Genomic DNA, 12,195 nt, shown 5'->3' with positions numbered 1-12,195 from the left:
CGACAGGCCCGTATCCTCAAATAACTTCCCGACACGGTGCGAATGTTCACGGCCGGGTCCGGCAGCACACGACCGCGCTCTCCGCGCTTCAACAATCCCCCGCGCAGCAGCGAAACTGTAGAGCCGGTGTCCACGAGCGCCCGCAGCGAAACGTTATCCAGGCCGCAGTCCACGTAGACCCCCGCGCGATTTCCGACCCGTCCCGACCGGAAGTTAAATCCGGCAGTTGGGGGAACAAAGATGGCTGTGGGAGGCGGTTTCCCCTCGGCGCCCCCCGAAGCTAGTTTAACGGCTGCTGGGGTACGCTGTCCTCCGGCCGGAGCACGTTGCAGCGGTATCCTTGGCCTCGGCGTTGTCGCGGAAACTCGCCGGCCGGGTCGAGGCCTAGCCGCGACGGGTAGCCCTGTCCCCGGCTAGGTTCACCTCCCCAGCGGCCGCGAGCCACCGAAGATCGCTCGGCTCTCTCGCCGTGGTGTTCTCCCAAGATGGGCTCGGCGCGCTCAGCCTCGCGCAGCGCCTCGGACAGCGACGCCGGTGCCGCTAACCGGAGGTGCTCGCGAAGGCGGTACGGCCGGATTCCCCGAAGAAACGCGCGACGAGCTAGCTCTTCCTGCTGGCCGTGTCCGAAATCCGGGTAGCCCTGGCGCGCGAGAGATCGCAGGTCCATGGCGAACGCCCCTAGTGGCTCAGAGGCGCTCCGCACGCGGGTTGCCAGCTCCTCGCCCGCGGCCTCGTTACGGTCTCCTGCGCCGAAACGGAAACAGAGCGACTGCTGCAGCTTTAACCAGTCGTCCCGCTCATCAGCCCGGAGATCTTGCAACGCCCGCAGCGCGTCACCCTCCAACGAGAGGGCCACCCGGACGGCTGTTTCTGCCGGGGACCAGCCCGCGAATTTGGCGGCTAGCTCTACCTGCGCGATGAACGCGTGGGGATCGCCGGCGCCGTTGTAGGCCGGCAGGCGCAGCTGTAGGTCGCTTCGCTGGCGGACGGGGCACGGAGCTGTAGCTTGCTCCGGTGTCGGCGCCACGTCACTGGAGGACTCCTCCCCGAGGTCCAATACCGGAACCTGGAACGCGCCGCTCCGCTCCGGTCGCCGCTCTTTGCCTGCACTAGCCCCATCAGGGAGGGTTTTCTTCCTCCGCAGCTGCTCCGCTACTCGGCGGCCCATTTGGATCCTCCGGATTTCCTCCGGGGTGCGCTCCAACTCGCGACTCTCCATAATCCCACTTCTGACACCAAATGTGGCGTTTTTATCGCCTGAAAGGATGGTGGAGAGACGAGCGAGCTTATCTTGCTGCCCAATGCAAATGGCTGGGGGTATTTTATTTAAGCACACAATCTCACAACTCAAACACATGAACCGGCTTAAAAACAAGAACACCCTATCACACATACCCTGGCTGAAGCCACTAAACCAAACACCTTTCCCCAACACGGTGAACACATAAACAGTCCCTCCCGCAGAGCATGATGGTTATTACCCGAACCCCGCCCACGCCACAATATATATATATATATATATATATATATATATATATATATATATTTGTGTATTATTATTTAACCTATGATGTTAAAATACCTGTATTATTTATTTATTTGTGTAAATGACCATTAAACCCCCCAAGCACAAAGGTGGGACGTCATCTTTACCTCCAGGAATAGAGGGCAGTGTTGCCATAAATGACTTAAAAGTTTCACAAAGAAGGCCTTTTATTTAAGAACATTTATAAGAGAAACTCTTTAATGGTTGTGTTTTGTTTCTTACTTGACGTTAATTAAAATATGGAAACTTTATTCTTATTTGTTTTACATTTGTGTTTGCGTTTTATATCACAGACTTTTATTTTGACGTTCATAAAAGGAAGTGCAGTGGCGCTGTTTGTGAATGCGCACTTTATATGTACTTCACATGTGATAAGCGTCTGGCTGGTGTGCACAAAGGAGCATATATTACCTTGCTAGATTTAAGGCTTTCTCCTACCTCTCAGCACCTGGCTGATAAAGGGCACAAGGTACAGTTTTTGGCTGTTATATTGTTTACAGTAGTTCATAGTTAATTTCAACATTAGTATATTTTATGTTTCTTAATTGCACTCCTAAGCAGAGGTTGTCAATGTTTCAAATTTATAAATATGTACATTTTGTTACATGTTGCAAATGCTTTATATACATTTAAAAATAAATCATCAGTGTTAAAATAAGTCTAATTAAAATATTGTAAGGTAAGGATATAATTTAATATATATTAAAAGGGATGACATTTTCATTTAATTTATGGTAAATATGTATACATTATTGTACATGTTTATTGTTAACATTGGTGATGATTCATACCATTTACAAGCAATGTCTATTGTTTGTTTGTTTGTTGTTTGTCTTTGTTTTTATTTATTCAGCTCTTACGGTGTTTTGGATATTAAAATATCTTTTTAAACATCAGTCAAGAGAGTAAAGTGCTTATGTTCAGCCGGGAATGCTACAATTTGTATATTTTTTGTACTCGCTGTTCTGTTATTTCAAAAGTTCAAAATAAAAAAAAATAAATAATTTTTTTTTCTCTTCTGTTTCTCATGGAATAAACGTACAGATATGATAAAAATAAAAACCCGATTATTTTCTTCATTTGGATTTGGACAGAAAATCGACAAACGTTTTAAACCCTCTCCTGTGTGTAAGGTATTATAATATGATGACACATTTTCTCCGTTCTGAACGCAGAACTGATTAAATTCAGAGTCGTTAATCCGCCTCGCAAACTTAAAACTATTGGAATATGTGCGGGTGATTGTGACAAACATTTTTTTGTTTGTTAATTTTAATTTCAACAACTCTTTACTTAGCAGTACGATAAAAAACATAAACAACGCTTGTCGCCAACTAACTACGTCATCAACCCGCGTCCACGGTTGCTATGAGTTACCTTACGCAGGCGCTGATCCGCAGTCCGCGTGCTGTTTGTTTGCAAATACCAAAAACTAAAGGATTTAAGCGCTGTAACGTGGTCGAATATATATAATAGTTTTATTTGCATATTCTATTAATTAGGCGAAATATAATAAAATATGTTAAATTCAACCTTTAAAATCCCAGTCATATAGAATAATTCAATCTTTATTGGAATGTAGAGCATTTACAGTAGGCTATCATTTACATTCAGAACGTAAAGTAAAGAGATCGAAATGAGGAATATAAACAAATATAAAAATATTACCAATAATTATCTAATAATAATAATATACAAATAATTCGGGGGAAAGACGATCAGTTAATATACTTACAAGACTGTGGGATGAGTAAAAAATATTTTTTGTGGGCTTATTTTATTTTATGTTTTATGTAACAATTATTCATGATAAACTTCATTCGAATGCTGTCTACACCGCGTATAGACACTAGACAGCATCGCCTATTGTAAATATAATAATTCAATAAATTTACTAATTTAATATACTAATTTATCAATTCAAAATAAAATGTTAATAAATCCTAATACTATGCATGGTCAAGCAGGTTTGTTTACGCATTGAACTCGTCGTTCTTTCTTTTATTATTTTTTTTTTGATAGATTAACATTACTTAACATAATAAATTCACAGATCCATCAGATAGGCTACTGTCTGTTTATGTTTATTTAAGATGTTACAGACTTGTCATAGCCATTCAGACTGCTCAAGAAAAGGCACAAGAGAACTATTCTGTGTGTGTGATGTGGGGTTGACGATTAGCTACCACTTAACTAGCGTTAGCAATTTGATCTTAAGGTAGTAACAGACTTACTCTGTTTGGCAGTGTTTTTGAACATATGTTCAATATTCTGCGATAATGACGCTGCTGCCTGCTTTCTCTTCCGTCTCTCCTGCTCTTTTCGACCCATATTATACACCGCTGGATGCCGCCTCACAGATTTAGAAAACGTCAGTTGCTGCGCAGACTTGTCACATGTCGCGTTTTTTTTTTTTTTTTGTAAATTGTTTTGTAATAAATTTTTATTTTAAATATTGCCCAACAATTTTAAACTGTCTCAAAAAATAAATAATAATAATAATAATAATAATAACAAAAAATTCTGGACCTTTGGCAGTGGGGAGTGGGTCGTTCGAACCACCCGAACCCCCCCCTGGCTACGGGCCTGAGTTGTGTAAATATCTGTTCCAAAAAAAATAAAACATGAAAAGTTGTACCTTGAGGCCTTCCTTCATTGACCCTCGTGTCCAGTAGGTGGCGGTATTCTGTTGTTGTGCTTTGTTACTGGTATTATTAATTTGGCCTAGCTATTGTTGTACCATGTCATTACATGTGTTTAGAGTGTATGTCGCAACGCTGAAGTGAATTTAAGCAAATATTTAGAGCAGTTTTCTGTGTTCTCACAACCATCCAAGAATAGTTCGGTGACGAGCAGTGCCTTTTCCCGCATGCTGAAGCACCTTGCCATGATGCAAAAGTGATAACTGGCTCTGGGAATAAAACATCGGGAAACTGCACAGACCCTAATCTCATTGAACAAACAAAATACTAATTCTGACAAACTCCAAGGATTAATTATGCAGGAATAAGCTGCCATCAATCAGGATGTGGCCCAGAATTTGATTGACAGCATGCCAGCAGGTGAATTGCAGAGGTCTTGGGGGGGAAAAAATAATGACTCTTTGCGTAAATATACCAGTATACAATAGTAATATCTGACAAAGAAAAAAAAAGGGAACTAAAAACACTGAAGCAGGAGCCTTTTTGAAAATGAATATTTGCGTCATATTCAAAGCTTTTGGCTACGGCTATACCTGTGCTTCAGATTTAGCTTGTCAACGTACCAAGATGAATTAAATACAGTCCATCATGTAATGTATAAACAATTCTGCTGTGTGTGTTTTTCAACCTAATACAGTTTTCACTATATGTGTATGTGGTAGGATGTGAATAAGATGTCAATCTGCAGACATCCAAGCTGATCTCTTCTTCAACCCAGATACTTAACATATAGCAGAGTCTGGGAAACTAACACCACCAGCCTATAAGCTTCTCCTAGCTGTGTGAAATCACACGCTGTGTTAATATTGTATCGTTTTGTAGTCGTCCATCAGCTCAAACACGTCCTCGCTGAAGTCATTATACTGCACGCTGCAAAAAGAGACAAACACCGTAAGACCACAGCGAGCTCCAGCTCTGTAACACAGGCTGTGTGTTCGTTTCTGTCGTGCCTGACGAGACCAGTACTTACTTCAGTTCTAGAACTGGACGCTCTTGAACGAGCTTCACTAATCTGGGAACTGAGCTGTCGGTCAGGCTGTTGTTCTTCAGAATCAGGCTCGTTAAGGAGCTACAAGCCGTGACGGCTTCACACAGCTCGTCGAGACAGGCATCCGTTAAATCCACCATCTCGAGACTGCCAAGACAAACACAACACATGAAATACAGTAGTGCCAACCAAGTTGTTTTTTTTAAGAAAGATTTAAAAACATGATCTAACGCCGGAATCAAACAGCATTATTAATAGAGATAAGGGGGAATTAACGGTTCAGTTATGTATTGCAATTCTTGTGCGTGGCGATTTACGTATCATTACACTGACTCCAAAGTCTATTTAAAAAAAAAATAATAAAAAAAACGGTAAACGTTCATCAAAAATCTTACTCATTAAAAGCAGCTGATCTTGCTTTTTCTCCAAACTCTGAACAGATTCCTTTCAAACCCACCCATTACACACGCTTACAAAAATCAAAACACGGTCAGCGCAAATTAGTTGAAAATCACGCGCATTAGAAGCCGCATGCATTGTTTTTAAAATAGTTCAGAGTGCGCCACCTGTAGGATTATAAAGAAACAGTGACGTTTTAAGGCCTCAAACGCCACTTTTTCTTTATAATCCTACAGGGGGCGCACTTTGAACTATTTTCAGCCCGTATGGTGGGAGTGAATTATTTGCCGAGTTTGTTTATAAACAATAATTATGGTGATACTGTACATGCTGTTCAGTAACAATGTAGCTTTTTGTTTAATTTCATCTGAAGTTGAATGTTAAACTCTTGTATTTGAAAACCACATTTACATATTAAGTGTTGGGAGAATCCAGATTTGTCAGCCATAAAATTATACAACTCTTCTCTGTAACTCGTACACTATGTGGATATTCACCGACAGCAACAGTAACACAACAGGACAATAGTACTTACCTGTATTAATATTATAATAATTGCAATATTACTTCTCAATAAAATATTAAATACAATATTACAATATTACATACATACATTTGATTACTGTATTAATTTGTGCAATATTTACCGATGCTCTTGGGTCATATATAGTGTGCAATAATATAATGTCATATTTATTGTATTCATTTAAGATATTCAAAGGTTTCCTGTGCAATATGGTACTTACTCTTTTAGGACTTTTCATTTTATTCTTTCCTATTTTACTTTATTTATTATTATTATTATTATTATTATTATTATTATTATTATTAATATTATACTGGGTAACAACAGTGACCAAGAATAAGCAATTTCTCTCTGGGATTAATAAAGTTCTTTGAATCTTGAATCTTGAAGTTAGTTTGTAGTGTTTAAATACTGCGCTTGGTTTTGTACGGTGGCCCTGAAGTGCAAAACAAATTAACAAAACAAAAAAACCAAAACAAAATAACAAATTCAAAAACAAATTAACAAAAACAAAACAGCAAATTAGTTTTGGGTTTGGTCATTTTGTTTTCGGATTTGTTTTTTTGTTTTCAGTTTTGTTAATTTGTTTTGCACTTTAGGGCCACCGTAGTTTTGAAGTCAGAAAACGAATGTTATAAGGAACGGGATACAATAAAAAAACTTTTTTTTTTTTCTTTTTTTTTTTTTAAGGTTTAAAATTGTTACAAAATCGTGGAAAGGTATAGTTTCAAATTGGGATATTTATAAAATCATGATGCTCATAGATCGAGTCGCACTGAGTTATGGTGATCATAACAAATTGGAAGGCGACCGGTGTCTCATTTTTAGGACCCTTCTGTACATCTGTATGTTGTTTGATCTTAAATCCAAATACAGTAAATCAGGATATGTAAATTTTTCCGAGCAGGAATTCAGAGTTATGTGGTGTTTAATTAATTTATTTATTTTTACAACTGTCTGGAACATGCTCAGTTGACATTGCTTAAGTGTGTGTGTGTGTGTGTGTGTGTGTGTGTAGTTACTCAAGGTGCTGTAGTCGACACTGAGGGTGTTTCAGAGCCTTCAAGATGTGTTTGACTGCAGCGTCTCCTACTCGGTTTATTCCGATGGAAAGTTCCTTTAACCTGGAAGCTTCACACACCAACACACTGCTCAGTGCGCTGAACACCGGCCCTGTCAGCTCACACGCAGCCATGCTGAGACACACACACACAACTATACGTAATGTAGATAATGGATTAACCAAATACTGTAATAAATATATATAAAGAATGTTCTGCTGGATAGTGATCTCGAACATATACGGTTTGCAAACACATATGGCCACACACACACACCATAACTTCTCCAATAAACAGTTGGGAGATTTCAGGGCATCGCAGATAAGAAGAGCACATGATTCATCAAACTCGTTCACACTCAGGTCCAGGTCGGTCAGACAGCAGTGTTCTGATCGAAGCGCGGCTGCAAGGGCCGGGCCGCAAGAGCCCGTCAGCTTACAAGAATATAAACTGCAGGGAAAAAAAAACACACACACACATATTTAGTACGCATTTTGTGTGCATTTTGTGTTTAAACCTGAGACTGAAAAGGAAACACCTGATAGTGATGTTAATGATATGGCTGATTAGTGTATGTGATTTTCACCTGCTTTGTTTAACAGGTCGTGTGTGTGCGCATGTGTGTGTGTTACCTCAGCGTGTTGAGTTTGCAGCGGCCACTTCGTAGCGCTTGTGAGAGATGTTCCAGAGTGTCATCACCCAGACTGTTCCTTCTCAGGACCAGGTTCCTCAGCTCAGACAGTGAAGACGTCAGGCCCGACGACAACGCAGACAAGCATGATCCGGTCAATGGACAGAGATCCAAACTGTACAACACACACAAGCACAGGGACAGACAACCTGACTTAATGTATCCAAAATAAACCCAGGACTGTAAATAAAACCGTGTGCATAAGAAAAGATCGAACCCAAGCGTCTGCAGCGTGCACGTGGACGTCGTCTCGAGCGCAGCGACGAGCCGGATGAGTCCCTCGTCGTTTAGGTCGTTTGCTCCCAGGTTCAAATCACGCAGGTTAGAACGAGACAACATCTCAGCAATTGCCTGACTGGACTCCAGTGTCACGCCACAGTCCCACAAGCTACACACACACAGAACAAACATTGACATGCATGATGACAGAAGTGAACGTCCTTTCTATGTGCTTGTGTGAGCATCATACTCGAGTCTGTGCAGCCTGGAGTGTGTGATGGAGGAACACAGGATGGTTATCGCCTGGTCTCCCAGTTTGCAGTGTTTCAGGTCGATATTGGTGACCCGTCCGTCCTTCAGCGCCCGAGCAACATGTCTGATCACTCCTATACCCATTTTGCTCTGACTTAAGCTGAAAGTGAAGCAGTAAAGTTTTAAATGTCGAGCCAAAAGTGGGGGAAAACAGCACATATTTACAGTATATATATATATATACTGTATATGAAAGAGAGAGAGAGAGAGATGGGGAGAAAAAAATGGAGGCACGTATAAACGTAGCTAGTGTACAGACAAACAATTAAATAAGAAGGGAATCAAACTACAAATGTATATGAAAAAAGCTGTTGAAATTTCAAGTCTGAATAACAAATTGAGTAGTGGGACAAACAGGACATAATATCTCTGAGCCACTGGGCGTGAGTGGGTGACGTGGCGTCCTTCCACTTGAGTAAAAGAGAACGCCTGGCCAGGAGTGTCGCAAAAGATAACAGACGCTGTTTAGCTGGAGTTAGACGCTTGTCTTCCTCTCCAGTGATTCCAAAAAGAGCGATCAGGTGGTCTGGTTCAAGGTTGCATTTCAATATTTACGACAAGGTTTTTAAAAACATCCCTCCCAAGCGCAGACCTGAACCCCCTCCATCCCCCCTACTGTCTCTCCTCCCCTTACTTACTTGATGCTTTCGGCCAAACGGAAGACAGTCAGGAGTTTCTCCGCTTGCTCCTCGGTGAGCGAGCTGTTGTAAAGGTTCAGTTCCTGCAGTTCTCCTAAGCATCGCACTACAAACGCCATCGCAGCACAGTCTGCATCCTGCATGTCACCATATCCGATCAATCTCCACTTACATGACCCTACGCTCTCTCTGATCAACGTAGGGCTGAGCGTGTGGTGGAGGATACGCAAAACATGCCAGTGACTTGTTTTGTCTATTTCCGGGAGAACCTCTGCGACTGTCCTCATGAGCCAGCTGTGGAACTCTGAGAGACGGCTGCTGCTCAAGTGGCCTATGCAGGTTTCCAGAAGCTTCCGCTGCATAGGGTCTGAAAGCCCGGCCAGAAAAAAGTGGTAGTTGTGGATTTCCATGGGATTTTCTAGGCTCCTTGTGTCATCCTGGTCAAGGTAAAAAAAGACTGCTTTTAGAAAGTCTCTCAGTGTCGGAGACATGAAGGAGAATGTTGCATCTGGGGACGTGACATCATCAGCGTCGACTCGCAGGATAGCGGACAGGATCTGGGAGCCCAGGAAGGGTCGAAGGCCACATTTGATGATGTCAGAGTGTGTGAAGGTGTCAGATGTGCACTCTTCTGAGAGTTTCCCCAAACCATATACCAGCTCCTTTGCCGTCTCCACATTCACCTTGTGTTCCTGCAGTAGTGTGTGCATGATCATGCAGTAGAGCTCACTCAAGGTCTCTGGGACACAACGTTCATGTTGTAGTCGCCCTTTGCACACACAGCACAATGTCCAGCACAATCCAGGACTTGCACAAATCTCGTTGACTCCCACAGCTTGTTCGCAGCGATGGAGAATCTGCTTTCCCTTATTCTTGCCGTCGAAGAAGCGCTGGAAGTACGCTTTCCTTTGCGAGCTGGAGAAACCCATCAGGTGAGCAAGACGCACAGAATCCGACTCTAGATCTTCTCTAGACGTGAGCAATAATGACACACCAGGCAGCAAAGTCCCCTCTAGTAAACTGTGCACCAACACTGTGCCCCCTGCTGGCTGATCTGGGTCACACACCAGTTTATCAGATTCAGGAGGATTAGACAGAAGGCTCTGGACATCGTCGAACACCAAAAGTAACGTGCGAGGCGTCTTCAAGATGATCTCAAGATGTTCAGCGGAGATATGAGGATGCGTGCTGAGAAGCATGCTCTGCAAACTCTGTTCAGGTCCACGCAGCACTTTGGAACACAAACGCATGATAAAGGTGTAGCGCTGAAGATGGATCCCAGAGGCCCAGTTCCAGATGAGCTGTTCCACTGCGGTGGTCTTGCCCATCCCTGGTCCTCCACATAGGAGCAACTTACCACCCTCGGTGTCTGCACCAAACTCTTGCGAAATCACTCTTTCCAAGTCCGAGGTCTTACGCAAGCTGTGCGTCCGAGCCGATCTCTTCTCCACGCTGACTGTAAGGGGAATGTAGCATTTGTTTAAAATCACATCTTTGATTGATTGACCTTTTAAAAGGGAGCTGACCTGGGTGGACTCCTCCACATAGTTTCTCATAACTTCCTTGTGCAACTCCTGCACATCTGCAAAAAAAAAAACAAGGAGGTTTTGGGAAAGTGATTTCAAAATTTGGACTGTTTTGAAATCCAAAAAAAAGCAACACATGTATGCATCTAGTTCATCGGAAATTCAGAAATGTTGTCATTAACTGCTGGCAGGAAAAAGTCCTAATCAGGCACAACAAAAGAATTTAGAATACGTGGTTTAAAAACGGTCAAAAAAATAAATTAAAGCCAGGAGTGGCTTAACTCAGGGACAAAAACCTAAGCAACTGACAGAAATAAATATTTCCAAATAAGTGGAAACTTTTATCTTTGTAATTTTCTTTGGTACAGAATTTTGCAACCTATATTGATTTCTCCTATTTCAGTATTATGGGCTGTTTTGTGTGTTAATTAAAAAAAGTTGTGAGATGACAGTGCCAACAACCGACTGGGCCAAGCTGCGTCACCATTCCACAATCACACAGCCAAATTAATCATTTCTATTCAAGATGAAAAATTAGGAGACTTTAATGGACATGATGTCAATGGTAAAGTAGCCAGTCCATACATTAGATATACCTACGTACATAGATTACTTTTACTATATACTGTATGTATATAGACAACAACCTCATTTCCCCTCTCGTCTGTTCCAAAGACTGAGCATTCAGCATCAGCAGTGTACCAATCATCGGCCTGATCATCATCTGCACCTGTTTCTCACTGGTTCATGCCTTAAGTTAAATGGTCTTCTAATGCCTGGATAATTTATAGGTCACAATGAGGCTTCAAAAAAAACATTCCTTCGAAACTTGACAGGTACAGGAACTGGACTAAAAAACAAGAGCCAAAAAAGTCTTTCAGGAGGCCTGGATAAAATATTCGTCAAGACTATATTGACAATACAAGATGCTAGGAGTCTGGCCCTTTGGAAGCAAAAGATAAGAAATGAGAGCTGGCTTAGGCCTTATATATATATATATATACTCAGCAAAAGAAGAAACATCCTCTGACTTTTAACTGTTTTTACTTTCAGTAAACTTAATGTGTATATATATATATATATATATATAGAGAGAGAGAGAGAGAGAGGACAAGTGGAGACAGGAGACAGTCCTACCAGACAGACCATCCAGACTCTCCTCCATAATCTCATGGACTTCTGTTTCTGTTTTCTTTGATGTTCAAACAGTTCATTCGTATCTAGACGCGAATAGGAAGTAAGACTTTGGAGTGTGCACTTCTATTAGACTACTGGACGGAGGTCACACCCTTGCATGTGACGCTCGCGCATGGTGGGCGTGTCCTTCCCCAGCCGTTATGATGACGTCAGGCATCCAGTTCATAGACGAGGCTTCTCTCTTCTGTTTCTCATGAAATAAACGTTCAAATAGGATTTAAAAAAACGACTCTATTCTTTATTATTGGATAGAAAACCAACATATTTTTTTAAAAGCCTTTCCTGTTTAAGCGAATCTGTCAGTAAGAAAGTAATATACGGCATCGCATTAGTAATGTGGACTCTAAGGGACCGTCTAAAAAGTACAAGACTTTAAAAAAAAAAAATTCC

The 12,195-nt window shown here is 41.8% G+C and overlaps 1 protein-coding gene across 2 annotated transcripts; it reads right to left on the bottom strand.

Moving 5' to 3' along the window:
* Positions 1-4,141: 4,141 nt before the first annotated feature.
* On the bottom strand, positions 4,142-11,884 carry LOC128530319 (NACHT, LRR and PYD domains-containing protein 3-like). Of its 2 annotated transcripts, XM_053504200.1 has the most exons (9): positions 11,746-11,884; positions 9,083-10,664; positions 8,383-8,544; positions 8,131-8,301; positions 7,855-8,028; positions 7,499-7,672; positions 7,184-7,357; positions 5,219-5,383; positions 4,142-5,118 (listed from the first exon to the last, which is right to left on the bottom strand). In XM_053504200.1, the coding sequence occupies exons 1-9, from the start codon at positions 11,771-11,773 to the stop codon at positions 5,049-5,051; spliced, it is 2,700 nt and encodes an 899-aa protein (XP_053360175.1). In that variant the 5' UTR covers positions 11,774-11,884; the 3' UTR covers positions 4,142-5,048. The 2 variants fall into 2 exon arrangements, with proteins under 2 accessions (XP_053360175.1, XP_053360174.1); XM_053504199.1 differs by having other exon boundaries at positions 7,855-8,301.
* Between the last annotated feature and the right edge of the window lie 311 nt (positions 11,885-12,195).

Source organism: Clarias gariepinus, chromosome 9 (genome assembly GCF_024256425.1).
Source record: "Clarias gariepinus isolate MV-2021 ecotype Netherlands chromosome 9, CGAR_prim_01v2, whole genome shotgun sequence".
Lineage (NCBI taxonomy): Eukaryota > Metazoa > Chordata > Actinopteri > Siluriformes > Clariidae > Clarias > Clarias gariepinus.
The sequence above is the reverse complement of the archived record's forward strand: the minus strand, read 5'-3'. Positions and strand labels throughout refer to the sequence as shown.